The sequence below is a fragment of the Pagrus pagrus genome (assembly GCF_965226575.1).
Source record: "Pagrus pagrus genome assembly, chromosome: 8".
Lineage (NCBI taxonomy): Eukaryota > Metazoa > Chordata > Actinopteri > Spariformes > Sparidae > Pagrus > Pagrus pagrus.
Window position 1 is genome coordinate 24,235,769 of NC_140192.1, and position 27,820 is coordinate 24,263,588.

Genomic DNA, 27,820 nt, shown 5'->3' on the forward strand with positions numbered 1-27,820 from the left:
ACATTCTGGGGTCTGTTTGCGTTATCTCACATCGTTCTCCTCAGTTCACGGATTAAGACGATGAAACAACACAGCTGCTCTTGTTTTCGCAGACAAGTTCCTTCATGTCAGTGTTTATATGTATGTCAACTTTGTTTTAGGTTGTTTTGAGCGTATAAAGAGCCCTACACTTGTGATGTGACCTCTTCCAGACTCTCTGGAGGCTATCGACCAGTTAGATCCATTTGTTTTCCAGCCATTTCAGACGTCGTCCATTTCTATCACATTACTTTGACAGAAATTGAATTTCCTCTGATGCATTTTTATGTATCCTAAGTGCTGTTCTGTTCTCACTGGGAGTATACCGTTTCCAGTGGCGTGATGATGCAAAAACACTATGGGTTTAAACAAAAAAAAGGGGAAATGGATTTTTATTTTAATGTGTGTATTGCCTTTCATGTTGTTGTTTTTTTTTATGTTCTCCACATAAATTATTGCTCCTTACAAGTGAGCATCATCCACCTGGTGCTCAATCCCAAGGCCATTGTCTAAGACATCATCTTCCAAGAGCACATACTGTAAGAACACATAGAGGACAAACTTTATCAGTGTGCTGATGCCATGCTGGGCTTTCTGTCTTGTTAGTCTCAAAAAGATTGCCATCTTTCTGACAGTAATGGCAGCACACAGTGAGGACATGCACCTATTCCTATCAAGGGGGCACAAACAAATACCATGATTCTGCAGGTTTTTCCAATTACTATTATTTATTTTTCCTCTTATTTTTTTATAGTTCAGGAATATTGCAGGTAATGACATAAACAGAGATATTCTCTTCAGTGGATAAAGTGGCCAGTTGCTGGTTCAATTTCAGCAATTTACAGCAGAGCTGCAAACTGTGGCACATCTAGCACATCTAGCCCATCTCGTTAAACACACCATGGGTCCCGTATGGAACATTGACAGGGACCTCTGCTCTGCCCAGCTCAGTGAAGGTCTTGGCATCCAGGACGAGCAGGAAAGTACTTTTCTCCTGGAAACAGAAGCAGAGGAGATTAAATATGTTATGTAAAGAAGAAGGTCACCCTTTCCACAGTCATGGCAGTGAAAGTATTAAACCATTTATCTTCTCATGCATACAGTACAAAAAATATATATTAGATTAGCAAACACATTAACCATTCACTAGATCCTTATTAGCAGGCATAATAGTAGCATATTGGCTCTTTATTAGTGATTATAAAGCCTTTTTCGTCATAACCATATTATACAAATACTACCCCAATCAGTCAGGACATCGTTTTACATGAATTATGATCTTTATATGTTGGCCTAATAAGGGTGGTACCACAAGAATAGTCTTTCTTCCTCTACACTTCATGAAAACAGTATATTTTTGTCTAATAAAACTCAAAACTACAAGTTTTAATAGTGTCTAAATAACTTTAAATTAAGTCTTTCTAACTCTTATATATTGAGGTCTTGCTCTTTAAGGTAATAAAGCATATTCTGGAGAAAACAGTTGATTGTTCGGTCTCATTCCCAGGTCGTCAAATATCGACACTCTGGGTTAGAATTTAAGGCCGAATACCTACATAAAGCGTCTGTATTTGACGACCTGGGAATGAAACTCAACAATCAACTATTTTCCCCAGAATCGCCTTCGCTAACTTTAAATGCACAATATGTAATTTCTGCCAGGATCTCTATCAAAACAAAATGAAGGGTCATTTGTTTTAGCCGCTTCTCACTGCTCTAACCAGCTCTGGGCTGGAAAATGGACTCTTTTACCAATGAGAGGAGAGCTCAGAGATCACTTTTAAATCTTATCGATTAAAAATGTGAATGATCTTCACCCCTGTTTATCAACCTGACTGCAGCAACAATCCCCAGCCGCTGACCTCCATTTTCAGGGGTTTACACGCTAATGTTTAATTCTGACTGAAGCTGGAGGGGAAATGTACTTTACTTCATGGACGTAACGTTACAGAGAGGAGATGAGAAAAAGAAGGAAGAGAACCAGAGTCTTGGCTGAGTGCTGAGTTCAGTGATTGACCTGAATTCAAACACACAGACACACAGACACACGCACCCTAGGTGCATGCCATCGCTCATTAGCGTATGGCTAATGGACTGTAAAGGAATCTGGCTGTGTGTCGTGAAAAAACACTCAGGCAAGTAACACAAACATACGCAAAAGATCCTGTGGTCATGAACACACCATTTAACAGCCTATCAGACATGACTCCTCCAGACACGTTCATGCATGAGTTCATGTTTTAGTCTCATTCACCTTCTTCCTTCCTCACTCTCTGACTCGATAGCTGACCAACTCTAACACATCGTTGCTTTAACTTAACTTGTGGATCCTCTGGTTTGAACATTTTTGGAAACATTCAGGATAATGCACTGTAAGTACACAACTCAACAAAATCTAATCTAATGCAGAATTCTTGCATATTATATCTTTAACTAATCGTAGTTTTAGCTGTGTGTATAAAGTGCTTTGGAAGCACACAGTGGTTATGTATCTTTTTTATTTATATTTCTGTGTTAAAGTACACTGTTAGTATCTAATGTCAATATCAGTCAAAGTAATGTTGACACTGGTAAAATAACAATGTCTGCTGCTGCTACTTTACATTGTCTTATGTGGGTTTTTATTTTCTTTGCAGCTGTTAACTTACTTTTCTGGGTGTGATGATAACTGACATGACCACTCCATCATCTTCATCAGTAGCTTGGGGCGAAGCAACAAAGACAGGCTCAGACGGGTACAATCCGGGGTAACGCCACACCTAGACAGGGAGAGATTACATAAACATCCCCTTTCACTCGGAGCTGTTTCATGTTATAAAACCTACTCCCAACTCGCTGGCCTCACTGATAGAGAGACAGCAGTAGACATAACTTTGATGTGATAATACCCGGCCCAGTTAACAATGAGGTCTCCCTAAGTACTCTTTGATTAATAGAGACCTTAAGCTCTTTGGTGTGGACATCCATCTTGAGCAGGGAGTTGCTGAAGACGTGTCCAAAGCCGCAGGAGTAGAAGTAGCGGTAAGGTCTGCCGTTGTGCTTGTCATAGTTGATCTGAGGGAACTCGAGGCCGCCGTATTGCAGCAGCTCGTCGTCGTGAAGTTCCTCATGGGTCATGTAAACCTGAAGAAGAAAGTCAGTGCAGCTTTTACATTTTAGCCAAAAAATATTACAGTAATGCACACCAGCAGACCTGAATTACTGTAAGCTGTGAGGGCTAGAATCAATACTGCATTATTCTCTAAAACAGGTAAATGGATACCTGCACAAGATCCTGGATATTCATTTCAAACTTTAGTAAGAATAAATCAATTTCTTTTAATTTTACTTTAAAGAATATGTGTACCTTCAGTTGCAATACAAGCCCATATTGCTCTATAATTCCTCAGTGTCCGTGGCAGCCAGCATCATTTCTACGGCTGTTACTCAGGTGTTATTTCTCACTGAGAACTTAAAACTGAGGACAGTGTCGCTCAGGTAGTCATGACAACTAAAACATCACACTTTCTATTACATTTCAGACGTATTCTGTCCTAAGAAAATGTTGGACTGTCTGTGTGTGCATACGCAATTGTTAATGGCAATTGTTCAGCACCATGGTGGACTCTCACTTTCTAACTGCCTTAAGTTATAAAATTACTATTGCAGAAAGTACCTTGAGTGTCTCATGGAGCTGGATAATTGCTCAGTGTGAGTGTGTGGGAGTGAACTGGCTGCATTCATCATGATTATAGGTCTCACTCTTTGCTTGATTCCAGGAAATCAGATCGAGCATTATGTACAGTTTAACATATGACTCCGTATGCGTAAAATGAGTGTTGTACACTTAGTTTAAACGTACCTCTCCTAGTTTTGTCTTAGTTGCTGTGGCTTTATAGGTATTGAGAGTGACAAGGTTTCGGTCCACAGGAGTTTTTTCGTCCACAGTCAGGGGTAGGACGTATCTCCTGGGGAGGTTTCTGCACAGCGAGTTGTAAAACTGTCCAAAGAAATCAGGCAGACATGAAAAACTGTGAGTGCGGCTCCTTTGACTGAAAGATACATTACAACCTCAAGAACAATCAGACCCAAACCAGCCAAGTCGCTTGGATATAATGTTAGCAGTTAACGTTTCTGCAAACCAAAGATACGTGCAAGTTTTAAGAGGCTACGTACTATACTGACATTTGTACAAAATGTGCCATATTCACATTATATGTTTATTAACTGCCTTTCACATCAGGAGGTGAAGGGGACGGTGGTGACGTTACAAACGACAAGGTTGCCAAAAGGGCAAATGCAGTATGAGTCTGTGTTGCAGCATTTGTAAGAGCAACACCACTGGATATATTTACGTAAGAAGAGCGCAAGACCTCTTCAGCCGTGTTCATGGTGACCAAACCAGATATTTTCAATGGGAAGTCAGGCTATTTCCAGCTGTGTTAGTGGCGACAGAAACAGGAGTTTTGAAGGAGACCTCGGGACATTTCCAGCAGTGTTTGTGGAGAGCAAAGGAGGTATTTTAAACCAAACCATGATTTTTTTCCGAACCATAACAGAGTTGTTTTTGTGCCTAAACCTAATCTGAGCATAAGCACAGCATTGTGACAGGAGAGAAATAGAAAATGGAACCCAAACAACATTAAGAAACGTACAGCTCGAACCTATCTGTGGTTTTGCAGAAACTCTAGTTAACATTTAGTCTGAGGATTGGGTTGTCCAGACAGATCCAAAATACTGACAAAAAGCCATGTTGTTACATGGCAGTAATATTGTTTGGAGGCATTTATACATATTAAATTTAAATAATTGTGTTTTGATGAAAGAAACACGCCTCACCACATTGGAAATAGCAGAGATTTGAAAAGCTTATTGAATCAGAAACCGACCAATTCATGATTGACTACAGAAAGGGAAAATAAGAGAATATCAGATATCATTCAGGAACGTCGGCCTGAGAGGCAGACTTTGCTAAGAGAGAAAGATGAGATAACCTTGGTGAAAAAGATGGCCCTTACTCAGAGAAACTCAGCAACCTCTTTAAAAGCTTGCTAATAGATCGAGGTTTTGCGGACAGTTTTAAAGTAGGTAAAAACTGAATGGATGGATCGATGCCAAGAATTCAAACTAGCAATGGTGGAAAGAGAAACATCATTGTACTTTATGACAAACACTTCCGCTGAAATAGTCCAGTAAAAGCCAGCACTTAAATCTGCTCTGCTCATTGATGAGGAATTATAAATTAATATACATAATCATTGGATTATGTCTGTGTTTGTATATGATTCTGAGGAATCAATCTGGATGCGTTCACCTTGTCCATTTCCTCTCCTGAGTCTTTGCGGAGGTTCTCCAGTGTGAAGTCTCCAATGGAGTCGCCATCATCTCCACAGCACATGTCCATAACCAAGAACCCGTTGTCTTCATAAGCATTGATCTGATGCAGGGTGAACATGGGTGCTGCACGGTACCTCACTTCACTCACCTGTTATTGACAAAATGAAAAAGTTATGAAGGCAATCAAGAAGGAGTTTCTGTGTCGCTTTTCTTGGTTTCCTTGCAGGCACTGCTATTACTGCGTCGCACCTCCACATTATGAAAGTTTGATATTGTATGCTTAATGGGTATGCTGTGTAATGAGATGAGAAAATTGAGAGTAACAATGTATGAGAAAAGGCTATGCCATCAAAGTGTGACTTCATCAAAATAAATAAGGAAAGAACCTCGCCATGCGTGAAGAGATTAGCTTGCAGTTTTCCTTTTTTGTTCTGAGTGTTCAGCAAATGAGCGAGTATGTTTCCTATTTCACACTTTCGAAGTAAGACTACTCCTGTGCAGTGAACTAATCTGAACCCACCTTGCCAGTGTGCCTGTTGACCAAGTGGAAGATGGTGTCATACTTAGGCTCCCAGGTCATGACCTTATGGAAGCTCTTTCCCTGGATTCTGTACAGCATGAACTTGAGCAGGTCCAGCTTGATTGGCTGCTCGATGAACACAATGTAGTTCTCTGACATGACTGGGGAGAGAGAGGAGGGAGATGGTTGATTGATTTTTTAGCTCATATACTGTGGACCTGCTGTGTCATGGTGGGATGATGAACTTACATTTGGTTGCATGATTCTGATTCTGTTTACTAACTTCTTGTTTTTGCAATGCCCCACTGATATGCCTCAGATATTTCCCTAAATATACGTGAACTGGGTCGAAGCTAATTATTTCAGGGTGACACTAATTTGGATTTTTTTTAAAATAGGGCATTTATGTCTGTATGTAAACTGAAAATGACTTTGTAAGTGGCCCCATGTTGTTTAATTGGACCAGTAATGGAAAATCTGCAAAAAGGATCTTTTTCTGAAGACATTTCCCTTTTCGCAGGAGGCCACATCCACTGTTGCTCGTTTATTAGTCGGCCAGTTTGCAAAATGATTCTTTCTTGTCTCAGCACCAACCCTTCCTGACATGAGGGAAAAATATACCCCCCTCCTATCTACTGTAACTCTACTGGCAGAAGTAATTATGTGGTGCCTTGTACAGCCATACAATGTTCCATCACTTGTTAGATTTCTCGGTGCCAGACAGTCTGACAAAGCAAGGGTGGTCTGCTGGAAATATAGACTGAGATATAATCAGTGAACTGGCGCAGTATGAAAACCAAATGGGCCAACATTGTGTTAGATCAAGCCTAATGAAGTTGGGCCGGCATAAGCTGATTGGCATCAGCATAATGCGTCATTATCAGTAGCTTTTTTATCAGCTGCTTGGCTGACTAGTAATACAGTGATGGAATTTGTATTTGTACTTTGCTTGAGTATTTCCATTTTCTGCTTCTTTATACTTCCATTCCACTAAATTTTCACTTTAGTTTCTAGTTACCTTGCAGATTGCATGCTGCATTAGAGCCAAAGTAGCATATTTTTAAATAAATGTATTACCACTGCCAAGGAGGTCATGTTTTCATCAGAGTCTGTTTGTTGATTGGTTTGTCAGCAGGATTACACAAAAACTACTGAACGGATTTCCACGAAACTTGGATGGAGGATTGGTCTCAGCCCAAAAGAGACCTCATTAACTTTATGTGCAGATCCGGATAAAAGGACAGATCCAGGAATTTTTTCTTATCTTCTTTAACATTGCACATTACACGTATTTTCATTAATTTCTCAGGGAATAGTGCATCAATCTTGCTGAAAGAAATCAGGCATATTTAGGTGAGTGAGTTCAATTCCATGCGGATCTGGTAAGCTTAAATTACGGTTTAGCAGTTATTGGTGGTTTAATATATATTAGGATTAACGGGGATTGTTTGGCCTGGGTGGAGGGATGCACTGTATTGAGTGCCATTCATCTGATATGCAATCACATTTAAAAAAAAAAAAAAAATGCAGTAATTCAGAAAAATGCCAAATATCAGATCTTACAATTGGCAAGGCCGATAGTCAGTAGACCCATAGTATACAGTGTATACATACATGCAAATATATGTATAATTTTACATATATTTTATATTCAATATCAGATACCGCAAAAGTGCCCTCTTGGATGGCCCTGTGGTAAATTAAAAAAATGATAAATTGTCCTCTAGGATGCCCTTCCACTGCTGTGTGACCACTATAACTTTACTTTCCTTACTTTTTACTCTGCTTACACGCTAATGCCAGTGCTGTCGCAGCTCCCTAAACCACCCCAACCACCACATTACGTGTTGTGTGCTAAGCTTTTTGCGCTGTCAACTTTACTAAGATCTAATATTCATGTATTTGTTTATTAGGGGGGATTAGTTCTCCCAGCGGGAAAAAGGACTCCACTGGGAGAAGTAATTCTTTAAGAGCATCCTAAAAGAGCAGAGCACACACACCAAATCTGACTGTATAAACATCTGCTATAAAGGTTGTTGACATGAAATATAGACACATAACAGTTTGCAATCAAGCAAAAAGCTACGCAAATTATCCTGATATATTCTTAGGGGAATAAAGTTGATTGTGTCTTTTTAATATTTTTGCAAAAGTGTGAGAAAAAGTGTTTAGTGTGAGTCAGAGGCAGAGTTGCAGACAGAGAGAGATAGTGCGAGCTGAAACACAAATACAAAGGAGCTGTGATTGACAAAAAAAGAAGCAGGATGAGACTAGAATTCACATTAGCAATTAATAAGAGCTGCAAAAAAACTGTGACGCTCTCTTTCACTGAGTAGACTCACCCTGTCAGTGCAGGCATAAAACAAAGTGTTTCATAGAATTCATTAATTCCACGTCAGTATACGTGCAGGATGTGGACTACTCAAGGAAGCTGAGGCCTGTTTGTTATACTGAGGTGTCTATCTCACCAAAGCTGTGATAATAAGAAGGTTTCCTGGGTTCAGCTGCAGGGATGGAGCAGATCACTTCAGCTCCACCGAAGTCTGGAGAGTCTGCCTTTGCCGCCTTCTCGTCGGGTGGAGGCACACGGATGATATTGTAGAAGAAACCTGAGGAGGCCCAGACACAAGTGATGTTGTACAACAGAAAGGGTCCCATAAAATGCAGATGTATACGGTTCAGCAGGTAGACAGATGGAAAGCAAGGAGGCAAGGAGTGAAGGAAGGTTACCTCCTTTGCCGTAGGAGTTGCCCATGTTGTACGTGGCCCCGTCCTGGCCATAGTGTGGGTGAGCTGTTGCTGAGTTGACAGCAATGTATTGAGTCCAGTCCACCTTAGAATGGATAGCATCATCCTCTTTATTATCCTGATCATCATTATCGACAGGCACTCATTTTCCTCATCTCTATCCTCTGACAGTTTATCAGCATTAGCATTCAAAGGAGACTTTACTCTGACTCACCTTCTCCTTCGTCTCCAGGCTCTGTGGGTCTACTCGTCTCATGTAGTTGGTTTCCGTGCTGACATAATAGTCTCCTTTGTACTTGACAAAGTTCACACTGGCGTTATCTGTGGCCTCTATTCACACATACAAATGTCAGGAACATAATAAATACAGCTGTTAAGCGAGACTCTTTTTTCTCAATGGTATCACTGGAAACTACCATCAACGTGTTCCTACGTAACTTTTCAGAGCTTTTACGTCATGCCTCAGATTGATCTTTCCATGACAGACAACTACACACTAATACTGACTTGTGTTCCCTTTACCTTAATAAAAACACAATTCAATGTAACGCCAGCTGTCATTAGGCTGCAATATACAATACAACTCATTCAGTTGAGGGCATGAGCACTGAAGAAAGACATGCTGTGATTTTGTCCCTTGTAATCTGGCACAGCTGCCTTGTTACCTATGCACAAATGAACTGAATATTTTAAATTATGCATTTGGCACTGGCGTAATGAAGCAAATGACACATGGGAATATGCAACATGTATAGAAGACACACATACTGGGAATCTGAAAGCGTGAAAAGAAGCGTGCAAAGATGTTCTTGCACGGATCAGGCATGGCTACTGTGCCAAACTCCGACACCACGATGCGGTTCTTCTCTGAGTTGCACACGTACGAGTCGCTCTGCAGGAATCGACTGCTGTAGTTAACGTCACCGTCACGGACGTGGAAGCGGTGCATCATGGCCATGCCGTCAAACCAGTGGGTGTATCTGAGAGGGGAAAAAAGAACAATTGGATTTCTCAGCAGGTTATTTGTGTAAGTCAAAGTAGAGAGAGTGATTGGATTGGGAATTTTCATGGGTGAAGGAAAAGTAACCCCCCTGCACCATATTACTACAGGGGTGTAAAAAAATCTGAAAGTCATACTTGACTAAAGTTCTATTGTGTTAAAATAGTGTCTCTTCAGTCAATTCACCAAATATCTCCAAACTATACCTGATGCCCGCTGCCATTCAAATAAAGCTCACTCAATTCAAGTCATTTGTGTACTGTACACCTTTGGCCATGATGTTCTTTCATAGTTCTTTTCAAATACCTGTCTTTCCCAAATTCAAACTTCCCAGGACCATTCCTCAGGAAGCTCCCGTTGATCCAGGATGGAATTCTTCCCGTGATGGTGGTGGGGATGGGATCAGGGGTTTCCTCCACAGAACGCACCAGAGGCGCCATGCTCTCCAGGCCTTTGGCAAGCGGACATCGCTGCGTGCTTGGTACTGAGGAGGAAGGGGACGAGAGGTTTTGATTAAAGAAGACTGTAAATTCTGTAAGATATTCAAATACAATTATGATAGAACTCAGAGGTGGGAAGTACAAATACTTTGTTACTGTGCTAAAGTAGATTTTTAAGGTATCTGTACTGTACTTGTGTGGCCTCGCCATAAAAAGATGGGGCCGGACACAGAATGGGATTTTATGTGGGTCTTCATTCCCCGACTTAACTTACAAAATGCATAGGAACAGTGTTAATGTTGTAAGTTGAGGATTGTAGATAACTACAGTGCTAACAGTACAGGATAGTTATCTTGCCTTTATGTTGTTAATACAGGCACTCAAACTATTCACTCCAGCAGTACTCTGATAACATTAATTAGACCGACCAACTACACAATTGTGACAAAAATGAACTAAAAATACAGATCCTAAATACTATAGACGATACTAAAACAATAGACAATACTATAGGCAATAGTATGGACTATAGACAACAGCAGTGGCTTATTTTTTCACTCCAGTGTGTAGCCTGCACGCAAAGACACATACACCTGGAACCCAACATGGCATATCTCCCCTGCTGTCCAGCTGTTCACTCTTTCCCTCAACACCCACCTCAGTGGTCCAACGTTGGGCAATAAATTTGTTTACTTTCACTTTCGTGTGTCTAGCCCTGCACTATTCTTAAAGTGACAGTGTCACCTCAGCATGCAAAAAGCAGCTTTTGCAGTAATAATGCCTCGAGTTTATCATATTATGAACATAAAATAAACCCTATTAACAGTCCCTAGTTCGCCTGGCTACACTTGAGTATTTTATTTTTCTCCATACAACTTGTCTAGTGTAATTCAATTCTTTTTACTTTTACTCATTACAGTTTAACACACAAAGGCTGTCTGTACTTTCTACTTCTTACATTTTCAAAATAGGCTCGTTACTGAGGGGAATTACTGATTATTTTCATTTTGGGGAGAAATGGGGTGTGGTGGCTTTGACTGCAGGGACCCTGCAGCCCTCTTCCTGTATTTTCTTATTTTCTCGCTTTGTTGCTGTGCTCTTGGCGCTTTACCAACCCAAAGTATTTCACATCCTGGGAATGAGACTTTACAATCAACTATCTTTCTGGTGCGTTTTCACACAGTACTTACTTTAGATAGTTCAGATACTTTTTACTTTTATACCTTCAGTACATTTCAGAGCCTATACTTTCTAACTTCTACCTGAGTAAGAATGTGTATGTTCTTTTGCCACCTCTGATAACACTTGAGCCGCACAACCCCAGACCTATCACACCTCTTTTTCTCTCTCTCTCTCTCTCTCTCTCTCTCTCTCTCTCTCTCTCACACACACACACACACACACACACATAGACACAGGTATATCTCTGCAGGCTTGTACTGACAAGGTGTGGTGCTGTGAACCATTTATAACTTTGGAACTTTGAGCGAGTGTGAACGGGGAAGTGATGTAAGACCCTATAGAAAACCATTTGTTAGCAGTCAGCTGTTAGCAGTAATGAAGTAATTCCACTTGCAGGCTTGAAGACAATAACAAAATCAATTTTAGAGAAGTGATGGAATTTCACTGTGATTGTACCTTACATGTTCAAATTAACATGTTTCAAATTGAAAATAAAAACAAAATCGTTAACCAAATTGGTCTTCTGAGCCAGAAGTGCTGTCAATAAACAGCATGTCACACTTTTACACCTTCTAAACAACCTTTTGTTCACACCCCAGTAGCTGTATTGCCTACCAAACTACACAAGTGATAATGGTTTAGTGAGAAACACGTGATCTCTTTGCAGGAGAGCTTATGTTCTGTTACAGCTCCTGCTTGGATAAATTCATGGCTCTTTGGGGTCATGCCCTGTGAATGACACCTGCACTATCTACTGTCTTATCTGTTATCCAATAACCAATTTGTGTTCATTACCTCATATCTCCAAACATTATGGAGATTGTAAAACGTATGAGTGTTGCATGATTAGCAAAAGCAAATCATCGCGGTTCAATACGGAGACCCATGCTGAGTTCTACTACTATGTGAATTGTTATTGCAACCAATCAGCAGAGGCAGAATTTTGTTCATTCCCATGACAGCAGCACAACAGACAATAAAAACGAGAATGTGCAATAGAGAGATAACCGCTGTAGGCTTTAACAATCGCTTACAATGTTGACTTTGTGAGTTTTGATGTGATTACTGCAGCATTGCAAATGATGCCTGAATGCGTGCTGACATTTTTTTTAGGGGGGGGGTTTCATGTAGTTTCCTACTGCGGCATATAAAATTGAGTCTCTTGAAAACAAAACTGCTACACTGACGAGCTCAGAGCTGTTGTGGATAATAGCTTCAGGTATTGCTTTTTTGTATCTTTCATTTTTGGTAATCACAGTTGCAACAGTAGTTTATTCGTAACAGCTATTGCTTTAACAAATGTTTTTCTCACAGCACCAACAGTATGTCAGTGTGCAAGTATATGACCTTGTTGGAATTAGCTGTCATATTCCTGCACATCTTTTTAATTTCTGTTCTTTTCATTTCCACCATGCAGGGACCTGTTCAACAGTTTTCTTCCTTCAGTTCACAGCTGAGAATGACTAAAAGCTGTTAATGAGACATTGTGCGTATTCTTTCACAAGCTCTGATTCAACAGGAGACCATAGAGCAGGAACAATAGTAAATGTCAACATGTACTATTGCAACTGCATATTTGGTTTTGAAATGCAACAAAATACCATTAGCTCTGCACTGTGTGCATGTTTGTTTCTGTGTGGAATATGAGGGTTTTTCAACAAGATGCTATTGTTTGTCCCTGCTCCCTGCTGCACACCAGCACTGCTACAACTGTGCACACTTGTTGAATGTGGATTTAGTCATGCCCAGTCCTCCGAATAAATGATAAAATAGCATAATATAAAAATGATATAACTCATCTACAGTCTTGATTCATTCTTCAATTGTTATGTTCGTGCAGGTCTACTCACTGCTGGTTGTCTCTTTGGTCTTGGACATGGCTGGTCGCTCTGCGGAGATGATCAGACAAACACAGAGGATTTATATGAGCTCTGAGGGAAACCTTTGAACCTTTTGTCACTCGCCAGGTACAGGAAGTAATCCCTGGAACTAAACAACAGTAAGTGCGGTGTTGTAATTAAACCAGTGCTGGTTGTATCATGAAACCCCGTTGCTCAAATTAAAATCACTTCATGTGATTAATTAACACTTATTAGATCATCAGATAACGAATGTTAATTCAGAATTACATTAATTGACATGCAGCCAAATTAGCTAGATTCCAGTTGCATAAAACCTGTGTGTTTGCTCAGCCTCTCTAAAAGCAGAACAGTACCTGTTTCCATAGGAAAATTAAGCTATTTTAAAAATAAAAGCGGTTGTCAAATGCAAACATTTACCTAATAAGCATGTCATAAATACAGTTACATAACTTGGTCATGCTAAATATGGAAAATCCATAGTTAATCAACTGTCAGTAAATAGTTATTTCACTGTTAACAATGAAATCCTTTATAAACCATGTATTAAAGGGGCAATATGTAAGAATTTTAGTTGACAACATTCAAAAATTCACTTAAATTTTCAACAGAATGTGAAGAAATAACAGTTTTGACATTATGTCCTCTGTGTATTGTGTTGCAGAGATATCTACTGAAGTTAGCATGCTTATCAGCTAGCCCCGTCGCATTCAAGTCTAAAGCTTCTGTGCTAGCAGTGTAAACACCAACGCTTCCCGGTGTGCTCCGACCTCCCAGTCTGGGCCGATAGCTGCATGGCTAACTGAGCTAACCAGCTAGAGCTGCTATTGTTAGCAGCAGTTAGTGGTCACTTTAGCGATACGCTGCTCCCTATTTGTTGTGAGAATGATATTGACAGATGGAGAATTCTTACATACTGTATTGCACCTGTAATGCATATCGATTAACGTCTGAAGTCACTGGATTAACATTCCTTCACTGATGATCTATTAAGTGTGAACTAATCACATGAAGTCATAGTGATCATTTGTTAATGTGAGCAACAGGAATTCATGATACATCCTGCATTGATACATGCATTAAAGAAACATGCATTAGTTAAACAGTACTTCAGCATGTCTTGTACACTTATTATAAATTGTTACTATAGGGTACATACTGTGTACAGTTCTGTCTGAGCAGACGACCTTTAGATTATCTATAGTACTTAGTCCACATACGTTTGCTGCTATTATCTAATCTCACTAGACATTGTTTATCTTCATGCAGTTGAGGGTCATGTATATCACACAGCAATCAGGGTTCATACACATTTTTGCTGAATCAAATCACATAAAATGTCCATAATCACTGTGATTTATGTGTCTTGTATCTTGTCAGTCATCTTTAGCCCTGTGTAGTCTGGAAATTCATGATTTAGGTTGAGTGTTCAAAATAAAGTTGCAAAATACTTTGCTGCTATGAAAATCTATATACAGCAACAACCAAACAAAGTTAATGAGACTTTTTTGCCAATGACCACTCAGTGTTAATTGGCTGGGCAATATTCAGCGTGTGAGTCCAATTCTGATAAGCACTATTATTTAAGTTCAGTGACATTGCAGGCTTCAGAAGACCCTAAATAACCCTGCATAGCGGAAAAACAGGCCTCCAGGATCTGAAATAGTTGTGTTAGTTCCAAAACCAAATTGCTATGATTAACTCTACAGATATGTGTGTGTATAAATGGCATGACATGCTTTAATGAAGAAGAACTATACTCAGAGGGAGAACACTCCACACTTTTGTGTACAAAAAATAAAAATAAGACAAGTATATAAGTATATAAGTATCTCTATATATATAGTAGGTCTTTAATATCCTGTTTTATAATTGTTTGGCAGAGAGATTCATTTTTAAGAAGGAATAAGGCTGCAGCAATACTTAGAAGTAAACTTCAGAAATTATCTACTCACCCCCATGCTTTAAGTTTTGTAGTCCACAAAACATTTCTGGAGCTTCACGGCAAAACAGCGTTGCAGCATTCTCCTAAACAACTGATGTAGAAGTGTAAAAACACATAAGAAATAAAACAAAACATAAAAGGCTCCATACAACTTGCCTAGTGTAATTCAAGTCTTGAGATCTACAATTGGTTTGAAAAAGATGTTCATGTATCATACAATGTTTGTCACAATGTAAGATAGTGAAACTTGTACTCTGAATTTAACCCATTCTGAGGGAGCAGTGGGAGAAGTTTGTGCCCAGGGACCAGGATCTTAGCCAGTGCCTTGGTCAATGGCACTATCAACTAGTGTGCATGTTTTGACGGTGCAGAGGAAACCTGCAAAGAACATGCAAACCCTGCACAGAAAGGCCCAGCCTAAGCAGGATTCAAACCAATGGACCTTCTTGCTGTGATGCAACAGTGTTAACCACTGCACCCCCGTGCTGCCTGGTGCTGCCACCTGACTTTGTATCTGCACAGCGGTGATACTGTAGGTAATGGCTGAATTATCATTTTTGGATGACCTTTTCCTTTAAGGCTAAAAACACAATTGTGTGAATGCCAAATTAAGGTAGCAGCAGTGTTTGAGATCCCTTAATAAATATCTGGTTGTGGAGTTAATAATCAGGTACAGGTACCTGTACAGGTTTACACTTAGCAAATATGTTCCTTTAGAAATACTGAATAACAGAATAATGGAAATAACACTATAATTTACTATAATATAGCTCTATAACACACAATACAAATTGTATTTATCACACTTAAAGTCCTCCTTTGTGCACAGGGTACATCTGATATAGAGATATCGTTTATCTCAAACAGAGAATAACATCAACAGCCAAACTATGAATTAAAAAAGCTCCTTTGTGTTTGGTAGTAGAGAACAAACTTGTGAAATTCACACACTTAGAATACATGTTAATACACGTCAATTCCAAGTTACATGAGAGCTAGTATGTTTGAAGTTGCCCGTAAATCAATGTCCTACTGGCACCGTCTGCTGAGGCACACATCCAGTCTAGCAAGTCAAATTAAAGGGTAACTCCACCAATTTTACACATTAAAGTGCTACCTCACACGTGAAAAAAAAAGTAGTATAAAGCCTTTTGTGGCTCCAGAGGAAGCCACATGGCATCTGAACCTTTGATGTCCCTCAGTGGCTAAGCTGCATTGTGGGTAATGTAGGCACAAGGTTTTGAAAAGCAGTCCAGCTTTCCACTCTGAACACTGTTGGACAATTTGAAAACAAATGATCAAAATCGATACAGCAGAACCAGACATATTGCTTTTATTATTCACTGCTTTCTTCTTTCTTTTAGGAAAACTTTCTATCTCACCTCTATTACCCACAATGCAACTTAGACATTGAGTGACATCACTGGAGGCAATTTATCAGATTACATTCTTCCTCTGGAGCCACAAAAGGCTTTATACTACTTTTTTCAGAAATGCACTGGTACTCTCCAAGACCTGGAAACACACATCATCCCCGATATATCCATCAGATTTACTGGAATGAACTATCAGACAAACAAAACAAGCCAATATACCAATTAACCACTCAAAGTGTCTGATTGGCTCCTGACATGCTGTCCAATGAAAATGAGGAGGGCTGCTGTGCCTGAAACATGGGTAACTGAGAGGTGATTTATTTGTCACAGAAAAGGCAGCAAGGAGAAAATATAAACATCCACTGAAAATATAAACATGGAGTGACTGTAAACTATTAGCATACACGAGAGAGAACGAGCCTCAAATGCCAAATCAAATAAATAATTCATTCAAGCTGTAAGTACTTCTAAACACTACAGCACTGTATGTAGTGAGGCAGGCTGCACCCAGCCCCAGTACTCCCCTGCTACTCTCTCCCACTCAACATGAAAGACATGGAAATCTGGCAAGTACATACAAGATCTGTGGGAAGACCAGTTCGGTCATGTGTGCTTATGAGATTTAATTAAATTTGTAGTTCCAACATGGGAGTTTCTGAGGAATGATAAGCCAAAATGTTGAGAACCACAGTAAACCAAGACATCAAAATGAAATAAACATATGCACCAAGAATCGGAAGGCGAAGGCAGAGGAGGATTTCTGTTACCATCAGTAGAAAGGATAATGATAAAAGCACATCAGCAGCAGACAGTCGATGTTTGGATTTACATCAGCCCTCCAGCTCAAAATACACTGCCTGTGGCAAATAAAGAAGCCCCTGGAAAATACAGCTGTATATTTTTAAATAGGCAAAAAGCTTGACAATATGGATGTACGTGGGCTCAGATTGAGCTAAACATTATACAACTGCTACAAAACTAGAAGATCCAAGACACTGTGCAGCGGCACGCCACATACCAGTGGTGATGTTGTTGGATACAAAGAGGTATGCAAGGAAAATTCGTTAAAAGCCACACAGCTGACTGCAGCCAACAGCGCAGACCTGCCACAATAATGTTTATACTTTATTGCAAAATCTTTCTCCTTTGCTCCACATGGGGAAAGGCAATGGGCAGGACAGTGTTTACTGCCCCAATGTGATATAACCCAACCATAAACCTCACATAGAGTGTCATTCAGGGTTCAGCTGCTGTTCTGATAGGGAAAACACGCAGAAGTGTACCTGTTACAGACCCTCGGGGGGGTTTCAGTCGATGAGGTGTTCTGCTTTGCCCAGCCATGAAACTAGTAGGCCTCATCCAACAACAAGACAGACTGCATCTGACTGCATAGAAACATATTTGAGCGGTAAAGAGCAGATTCTGGAGATCAGAGGTTTTGAACTCCGTACGAGGGGCTGGTGATATTTCAGGTCAGGTTAATATGTTTTGCTGCAAAAAACGACATTAACTGAGATCATTTACTCCTATCTATTCTTAATTTCTCTTTTCTTTTTAATGTAGTTATACCAATTCAGCACATACCTCAGTTCATTATCAGTGCAGTGTCATCTGGCCACTATCAAATTTAATGAATACAAGAGGTTTAATCAGAAAATGGGAAAGGAGGCTTCTATTCTGGACACTGGCCTGTAATAAGTTTGACAATGTTTCAGAGATTTGAAGAGTAATTTTAATTAGCCTTCAATTAATTGGATATCGCAGCTGTGGAGAAGCTCACACACGCAGGAATGGATACACACACACACACACTGAGTATGTCTAAGCTTGTTTTGTTGCTGTAGTGGCCTTTCAAGCATTTATTTTTTAAATGATATCAACTATTTTCTCAAGTCTGTAAACTAGAAGGGTAGCTCTGTTAAAACTTTGAAACCAAACTTTAAAAACAACCCTGTTTTGTAGATTCAGCTGTCATGAGTTACAAGGTATTCTCAGAGGTGTATGAAGCTCTCTTACTATCAGATCGGCATCAAAGTTTTGTCTGACCTCCTTTTCAGGTGCTGCAACCCAGTTAGACTGAGAATTGATTTTCTAAATGACTCAAAGCTTGGATGTTGTATCTTGCGGCAAACAGACACAACATATAGAGTTCCTTTTTTTTTTTTGCTTTTATCTCTTTTGTAAAAGAATATAACTCAGGTATGGTTTCTAAACAGATAAATTGTCCCATCTAGTGGTGAGCTGGGAGAGTAAATCATTCATGAACAACAAGTCCCGTCTGCCGCCTGATGAAAAATGTTCTTTCCTGAATCTCTGGAATACTTTGTATTACAGCAGTGTTTGTTTAAGGTGGTCGGTGACTCGAGATAAAGCTGCTGTAACAGCGTATGTAACAACCTGATCCTGTCTAAGGTGGTGACAGACAGACTTTCTCACCATAAACACCTTCAAGATCATTACATACAAGCAAACTGTGTTCTAATGCTATAATTCCTGCTTCACCTTGTCTCCTGACTCTACCTGATTACTGCACCGGAACACCTCACCTTTATTGAGCTGTGTAATATTACAGCCTTTGACAGATTTACAATGAGAGCATGCTGAGTCACCCGAGTCTATGTCCTTGTTACATTCATTGACTTTCTTCTATGGAGCTGTCTGTTTATGTGTGTGTGTGTGTGTTTCAGGTCTGCCACGCCCTCTCTGGATCAGCCACCCCTGAACTTCATTAAATCATCGTTGGAGCCGTATTTCAACTCCCAGAACCAGTGTTGCTTACCTTTTCATGGAAATTCTAATCCACGTGTGAAAAAAGGCAATAGCATATGAACATATGTGTAATTCACATGTGAACAGTTTGATTTCTTGTGAGGAAATTTCCGTTTGTTTGTGAAAGAAGCAAAGAAGCAAATTTCACATGATTTCATGTGCCATGTTTTGTTTCCTTATGTGGATGTCAGTGTCCAGTGTCCAAGTCAAGAACCACCTAAACCGAGACCAACTGAAGACCAAAGCAGGGCGAGACCAAGCCAACGTGCCAGAGAACATGCAAGCCATAGGCAGTCCTAAAATTCTGGATCAGATCCACATTCACATAAAAACATCCACAGAAAACAAATGAAGCTTCTTTTTCATTCACCTCTTTTATTGCCATGTATGTCCATATATATCCAAGTTTTGCCATCGACCAAACGAAATATAATCTAAACCAATATAATCTTTTGTGGAAGAATCAGGTTTTCATGTCTTGTCTTCCAATAGAAACCATAAAAGAGTACAGTATATATAAACCAGTAATTCCCTAGAGTTGTGTTCGTGACTGGTCTTGAAATAAAATCCAGTCATCTTTGTCTGAGATGGAGAAAAATGGCTGAATAAAAATGCGGTCGACTCCGAGACGAGACTGAGACCTTAAAAAACAGGTCATCTTGAGACCAAGACCAATCTCCACGTAGCTGCTTGTTGGTCTGGTGCAGCTGTTGCAGAGTTTGTTGTTATTAGTTAAACTCTGTTTTTGATATTATCTACCTTGATACGGCTCAGTTTAACCCATCTTTTGCCTTTGCTGTCTAGTTGGTATGAACACCCTTTTTTAATTAGTTTTGGCAACTTTAAGGAAGCCTTGTGGGGATTCTCTGCTGTTTGTTTTGCTTACCCTTTCTCTCCTGTTTTGTGGTTTGCAAGAGAGCTTGGTATTGTCTTTCTGTTTGATTCTGTAGACCAGTTTTGATTTTCTAGTTAGTGTTGGGTTTTGTTCATTATTTTAGCCTTGAGGCTTTATTTGTATCCATTTCTGCAGTGTTAGTTGGTTTATCTTTGCTAATCATTTTCTGTGAATCAGTCTCATTCATTGCAAACTAGAAGTGTCTGAGGAGCCTTTCTTGTGCTTTTGGTCCCATGTTTGCAAAGGTTTTGAATAACAATGTTTTCTTTCTCCCTATCAATAAAAAAAAGACTCAACAAAATAAAATATTCAACTTCTATCCATTCAAGTCATTATAACAACTGGGTCATTGTTTTAAACAGTGCATTTTACCTCACAACAGAAAATGTACTAGACTGTTTTGAACGTGGCATGTGCTGAGTGACATGTTTGGTCATACGTTTGGTCATTCAGTGTGTCTCACATTCCCGGCACAGCAGAATTCACTGCAGAACTGTGTACGTTGTAAGATGTCAAAAAGATTTGAGTGGAGCTGTCGATATTTTCTGCTCCAGTGACACCATCTGTTCCTCATTGTCCTAGTTATTTATCATAGTAATGCGTCCAAGATTGATTTTTATTTTACATTTCGGAGAAAACAGGCAACTACCCGTAATCCAGATGTTGGCTTCCCATGCTGTTACGCAAGCATTTAATTCCAGGTTTCATGCTAGAGACTTTGTCACAGAAAGGAGTGAAGGAGAGGTGAGATAAAAAAAATCATTTGCAGGTTTTTTAGTATGTCTCCCCAGCATGTACACACATCCATATACTGTGCATGTATACATGTGAGCCCTTCTGAATGCACACATCTTCTGCAAAGTAACAGAGCATACATTGCAGCTCTGCATGAAGGTCATGGGAAATGTTCCAGAAAGCACACCTGTATGGTTCGTCATTCGCCCAGTTGCACTGACCCTCATTGCCATTGGTCGACCTCCATCCCCGGAGGCCATGACAGACCAATAAGAGTGTGTGTTGCCGCATTCGGTGCGAGTGTTGCCTGTGGTAGAAAGTTTAAAAGAGAGTGTGTGTCCTGCCGTCCCCAAGCAGAAGCATCAATCAACATGATCCCCATTGTGCTGGCCTCAGTGCTCATTGCTAGCGGTAAGAACATCTGGCGTTCTCTAATTCTTTGTGTAATTGGCTCTGTGTGTTTGCAAGTTTGCTTGAGTGAGTGTGTGTTTGCCTGCATAATACCACACCGGGAGCTAGCACTGTGCAATTCTTTATTGGGAAGAAAAATGATGCAGTTTGTGCCTGATGTGGGAATCAAAATTAATTTCATTGTTCTCCTGCCTCATGAACACTCCCTGTCTCATGTCCATCACACTCGTGTTTATATCTTCCTCGCACAGCCCTTGGGTGCGGCACCCCACCCATTCAGCCCCTGACTACCCGTGTGGTCAATGGAGTAGATGCCAAGCCCCACAGCTGGCCCTGGCAGGTATGCTAATATGTACACATCTGTCAATGTTTTTATTTTTACTGGCAAACCTTACGGGTCTGGCATCTGCTTGTTAGATTCAAGACCCAGTGGCTATTGAAAATTCTGTAATTAAATGGTTGCTTTTGAATTAAATCAGCAGCAAACTGCCATCTTACACATCCATGACCTGCCTCTCACTGTTTCTGCTATGTTGTCCTTTTTCTTGTCTCCAGATCTCTCTGCAGTATGAGAGGGACGGTGAGTGGAGGCACACTTGTGGGGGATCTCTGATTGCTGCCAACTGGGTCATGACTGCTGCTCACTGCATCAAGTAGGAGCATAAACACACAAAGACAAAAACACAACCACAGATTCCCACATCTACAAGTCAAATACACACAGACCTTCTGGTAAATGTACTGTCCTAACTCGGCACCAGACTACTTGCCAAATTCTGGACCCTAAACCCTGCTTAACCCTCATTAAACTGAGGACTGGGCAAGACATTAGGTCCAAAGGTTTCCAACCCAAATGTCACACTGATAAGAAAAGTACATTCAAGGTCACTTGGACCGCTGCCCGGGTCAAATCCTCATCTTGCTGTGACTTTTAATCATCAATGTGAGCTTAAGAAATTGTTGAACTGCGCTCTAAATCTTCTGTTTGGGTTGGCCTCAATAGTCTGTTCTCTCCCCCAGCACCAAGTTCAACTACAGGGTGTTTGTGGGCAAACACAACCTGGTTGAGGAAGAGGCTGGCTCCAAGGCTATTGTGCCTGAGAAGATTGTCGTCCATGAGAAATGGAACCCCATCTTTGTGGCCTTCGGGTAAGAAAAGCACCATCATACAGTACAAAGAGTAGCCTGAGTCGCCCCCTGAGACATAGAGTACATTAAAGTCTGCTCTGTCTCGAGGAAGTGGACTGAGGCATAAACTCAAACATTTTTATTCAGTTCGGCCAAGAACAACTTGGACACAACTTCCTAATATCACTGTATTGTTCAGTCTGAAATATGCAGCAGGACAAATGGGAGAGATAAGATCAGCCATTGAGATGATTTATTTGTATCTGTAGACATGAGAACAATAAGAAAGATTGCAAAAGTGCAGATTGGACTTGTTCTCATTATCTTTTCTAGCTCTCCTTCTTTCTGGCTCTGGATGAACATTTTAAATTGCTTGCCAGAACAACCACCTCCCTAAGTCTCGCTCTCTTTTGTCTTTCTTGCAGTAATGATATTGCCCTGATCAAGCTGTCTGAGTCTGTGCCTTTGACTGACCATGTGCAGTTGGGATGTATCCCTCCTGCTGAAACTGTGCTGTCCAACCTCTACCCCTGCTACATCACTGGATGGGGCAGGCTGTACAGTAAGTCGACTAATGTGTTTATGTGTCTGTCACTGTAATACTTTTTTTTTTCAGCTTAGAACCTCTGAAATGTCTTCATGTAATGATGAAAGCACAACAGTTGGATTTAAATCCAGCTGTGTGTGAGTGTGTGTGATTAGGGTTACCCAGGGAAGCCTCCAAAGTTGGGATGAAAATCAAATGCTTGAGATTTTAGTTGAAACTTTTTTGCTCAAGGATTACTCCCAAATTGAAAATTTGGGTCGGGGCTGTGAATTTGGCGCTCAGGGGAAATGCTGTAAAGCAGATTTGACAGACGGCTAGTGTATGTGGATGATGGTAATGGACTCTGCCTGTGTGTTTTAGCCGGAGGCCCCATAGCTGATAAGCTGCAGCAGGCTTTGATGCCTGTGGCTGACTATGCCACCTGCTCCCAGTCTGACTGGTGGGGTATCGCTGTCAGGACCACCATGGTGTGTGCCGGTGGGGATGGGATCGTGGCTGGATGCAACGTAAGTTTGTACTTTCTTTGTGCGAGTGTGCAAAAAGAAAGAGAAAATCCATTTGCGTTTTCACTTATTTCTTTCTGAATGATTATGCTTAAACTGTAAAACTTGTACAACCTGCTGTGGCTTCTGTACTTGATTATGCATGTGAAGCAAACTGGAATTTGAATGCAGTGAGTGTGTTCAAATACAAACATCTAAGGAATCAGAGGGAAAGATTTTTTTTGCTGCCTAGCTACCAAGAAAGATGAAAAACTGTGTCTTTTGCCCACACGATACTTCAGCTATCAATGATTTTGATTCTCATAGTTGAGGCTTCCTTGCCAGTCGACCAGAATCTCCACCAAGAGAATAAAACATAAGTCTTTCTTTCTGCGTCCAGGGTGACTCCGGTGGCCCTCTGAGCTGTAAGAACGCCAGTGGTGCCTGGGAGGTTCATGGCATTGCCAGCTTCGTCTCTGGCCTTGGTTGCAACTACAAGAAGAAGCCCACCGTCTTCACCAGAGTCTCTGCTTTCAACGGCTGGATCGACCAGGTAGGAGACGCACAAACACATCTAGACTCTGTTGTGAAGGAGCACCTCCAGTTGGCTTAGGGTAACCGAATACTTGTGTTTCCAGGTTATGATGAACAACTAAAGAAGATGGAGTGTCAATAAAGAAAACTTGGCAATCTGCATTTCTGCTGTGTTTGTGTCTTGTTTGGAGCTGATAAACACACATCCAGGTGAATAGTGAATGAAGACTAAACCATATCAAGCCATGTTAACTGATTCTATGCTTTCCTCTTATGCTTATTACACATGCAAACAATGTCAACAAATGTCCAGCAGGTGTCCTCATACACTCGTGATTCGAAATTGGTTGTGACAGCTTTCCATAGCAGGACCCTGTGCAGAATGACCAATGACTCTGCCTGGGAAAAAAAAAAAGCACCAGACAGATGTGATACACTGCAAACGGGCCAAATAAAAGAAAAACAGGTGATTCAGACAAACTTGTCAATCAGCAATGTGACAAATAACACCAAGTTGTTGGATGATTAATAGTTAAAGGTGAATGGTGTGTGTGTGTTATGAAATAGACGCTTCATATAAAATATTAATCTAATATTCCTGCTTGTAACTGACCCGGTTTGCCCCCTTGGCCCTCGCTACAAGAGGACTTTATGAAAACCATAATATTCATCTTGGGAGTCTATCTTTCCTCGAGATAACAGTGCTCTGGAAAATGAACAAAGCTGGAATGGCAAAACTGAGATTAACACTTCTGTCATATTTTTTTCCTCGCTGTGATGAGATGAGGACGAGAGAGCGGTGGCGGTGGTGGTGGGGGGGGAAATTAAGAAAGAAGTGAAATTGCCTCTCACTTCTTTCTGTTTTATCTCACTGTCCTTTCTCTCTGTCACATTTGCGAGACACACAAACATTGATGAGTTTTGACAGGGTAATGGAAGTGTGTGAGCGTTTTCACTGACATGAGAGGTAGTGATCAGACATGACGCGTCCTGCAAGAACAAGTAATAATGACTGTGTGTGTGTATGTGTGTGTGTGTGTGTGTGTGTGTGTGTGTGTGGCTGTGTGGTGGCATGTACATGTGCTTGTGTGTATATTAAGAGCAGACACAGACACAGGCAGTTTTACTGTGCATCCGTGATTCTCCAAGGCTATAATTGAGTGTATTTATCTGATATGATGAATCATTCCTCTGAAGCAGCTTTCTGGAGTATCAGCCTGTGATCAGTGATAACTATCTATAAGCTCTCATGTAAGCTACAGCACAAGTGCTGCTCCCTGACTCATTCAGAGTGGGTTGAGTGTCAACGAATATTGCATGTCTACATTTGAAGTGCATCCATAAAAATAAATAATTGCACTTTTTAGGAGCACTGTGAATTGTTATTGTGCACAGCAAGGTAGTCCAAAGTAGTGATGCGTTCTAGAGATGAAAGATAAATATCAGACCAATAAATTATCAGCCCGATATTGGGACATTTATATTAACGGCTGTTTGTCAGTATTGGTGAAGTTCTAGCTAATAAATATGGATGATAATACAAAGCAAAATTACTTTCATGGACTTTAAAAGCACTGCATCACACTCTGACACAATAGGTGAGGAAATGCATCTTTACAGTTGGAGGAAGAAGAGAGGAAGAAGAAGAAAAAGAAGAAGAAAAAGAAGAAGAAAAAGAAAGAAAGAAAGTCTACAAGTTTTAACACAACAAATGTTAGAGTAAGCAACATTATGTAGAAATTGGAATTTTGTGATTTGGCATCCCCCTCAGTTTCTGACTGCAACACCTCTGTCATGAATACAAAGTCTGTAACAATTTGTCAGTTGAATGTAGGTCCTAAATACAAACAAAATTCCTTAAGTCACAACAACAATATGTGTTGAAGACTTGAAGACATGTATGTAACGCTGTGATCCTCTCACTGAAGTTACACAGTGCAGAAACAAGTTATGGGGGGCCGAGTGGCTGAGACAGAGACACCATTCACCCTATTACAAGATATTGTACCATCAACATGATTTTGAGGCTGTTACTTTAAGGTAAAGTTACATAATGTTGCTTTAAAACCAAGAGATTTTAGTTATCAGTATCAGCAGTCAGACTGCAGATCCTCCTAAAGTTCAAATCAAAACGGTAACTTTGTATTCAGTGACACCAACAGATATTGGACAGCTGGCTGCCCGGGTCAAGGCCAAGGAAAAATCTGCATGTGTGTATTCACTAGCAACACTTTTTAGTCCCCTTCACACTGTGCTAAGATCAACCTTCATCTCTGTGTGGCACATGTTGGCTCACAGATTTATACCAATCATTTTAGAAGGAGAGATTATGAGAGTCAGACCTGGTGGCTCTAGAGGTTAGCACTGCAGCCTACATCTGTGAGGAGTTTGCATGTTCTCCCATTGTGAGTCCAGAGACAAGCAGGTTAGGTTTATTAGCAGCCCTCGTCAAGTTATTAGTCTGCCTGCACTTAAAGGTGCAGTAAAGGTTTGTATCCACAGGGGCGTTGTTTGTCACAAGGTCACACAAGGCTTTTAGCTTTAGCTGAAACCACCCCACGTCAACCACGCAAAAGCTTACTGGCTGGACCAACATGGTGCCTTATTTGAAAACTTTCTATTTCATTACAGGAACAGCTCAGCGAAGTTGGTTCTGAAGACAGTTCAGGCGAGAAAAAATGCAGGTGCAGAATCTGTCTTCGTGCAGGACGTCACTGATTTGCATAAAAGAGCTACAATTCCATTTAATGCAAATGAGGAGCCAGCAACATGACGCCCCGTCCCTTGAAACAGGACGCTCGACTACCAGAATGCATTGCAGGGCTTTCTACATAGACAATCAATGGGAGCCATCTTGTGGACAGTCTCCAAAATGTTCATACACATGGGGCAAAGTTTCTGTAAATTTGCGCATATTTCCACGTTAAGTTTTTTTTTTTTTTTAATGCTTAGAAAGTAGCAAGGTTTATAAATGCCCACTTACAGCAGCCGCTCCCACAAAATAGTTCCAGCGTCCCTGGTGCACAGCACCGATAATGCAGCCTAACACAGTGAATATGGAATAATTTATAACTGAGGGCAGTAATTCATCAAAACGTAACAAGATAATTAGGTTAAAGGGGATCTATGTAACAATTTGTAGCAATTTGCAAGTTAATCACTTTTTTATTGGCCATATGTGAGCGGATTGTAATGTGATGTGAAAAATTAGACCTTCTCGTCTCTCTTGGCTGTCTGTACAGGCCTGTGGATGATTTTCTGCGACAGTCCAACGGATGTGACTTTATGTACGTTCTCGAGTGCCTCGTCTAACAGAGAGCAACTATAAGCTAATGTCTGTTTTCAGATGGAGTCCGCTTACACAAACTAACGACTGGCTTCCAACACAACACAGAAGTGCCACAGAGCCCCTTTAAAACAGTCATCAAACTTTGCCCAACGATGTAATGACATCATCCAAACTATCAGTCAGTTAAATATGATGTATTCTACCAGCTGAAAATTATATAATTACAAATACTGTAATATAAGAAGAATGCTGTAACTGAAGCTATTACATTATGATCACTATTATCAATCAATCAACGTGTCACAGACAGGTACTAACATGTTGTGATTCAATGTTCCAGGATTTACAACATTTTTGGCTGTGTTTAGTTACATTTATCATCCAGCAGTTATTACACTGCCAGTCCCTCCATTTACATTTAATCTAAACACCATATTTCTTGAAGTATTGCTAATGTGTGCACCAGTGTGGCACTCTGATTAAACTGAGTGCTCTCTGCATCTGTTCTTCTGCAGGACATTTTTTCTTTCCTTCCCTGAAGCAACTGGTGAGAATGAGGCCTCAAAAGGACGCTTTGTCCGTGCCTGAACCCTGTGGGTCAGGTTCCCCCCACTCCCACACACACA

At 40.5% G+C, this 27,820-nt stretch overlaps 2 protein-coding genes across 2 annotated transcripts; one reads left to right on the forward strand and one right to left on the reverse strand.

Annotated features, from left to right (window-relative positions):
• Positions 1 to 731: 731 nt before the first annotated feature.
• On the reverse strand, positions 732 to 13,111 carry bco2l (beta-carotene 15, 15-dioxygenase 2, like). The gene is made up of 12 exons (XM_084359513.1): positions 13,075 to 13,111; positions 9,909 to 10,086; positions 9,371 to 9,582; positions 8,817 to 8,932; positions 8,585 to 8,687; positions 8,323 to 8,463; positions 5,855 to 6,015; positions 5,312 to 5,482; positions 3,860 to 3,997; positions 2,959 to 3,141; positions 2,667 to 2,777; positions 732 to 1,012 (listed from the first exon to the last, which is right to left on the reverse strand). The coding sequence occupies exons 1-12, from the start codon at positions 13,100 to 13,102 to the stop codon at positions 896 to 898; spliced, it is 1,659 nt and encodes a 552-aa protein (XP_084215639.1). The 5' UTR covers positions 13,103 to 13,111; the 3' UTR covers positions 732 to 895.
• Positions 13,112 to 21,109: 7,998 nt separating this feature from the next.
• On the forward strand, positions 21,110 to 24,054 carry ela3l (elastase 3 like). The gene is made up of 8 exons (XM_084359498.1): positions 21,110 to 21,214; positions 21,466 to 21,554; positions 21,770 to 21,867; positions 22,235 to 22,363; positions 22,768 to 22,904; positions 23,250 to 23,395; positions 23,772 to 23,924; positions 24,010 to 24,054. The coding sequence occupies exons 1-8, from the start codon at positions 21,175 to 21,177 to the stop codon at positions 24,025 to 24,027; spliced, it is 810 nt and encodes a 269-aa protein (XP_084215624.1). The 5' UTR covers positions 21,110 to 21,174; the 3' UTR covers positions 24,028 to 24,054.
• The last annotated feature ends 3,766 nt before the right edge of the window (positions 24,055 to 27,820 follow it).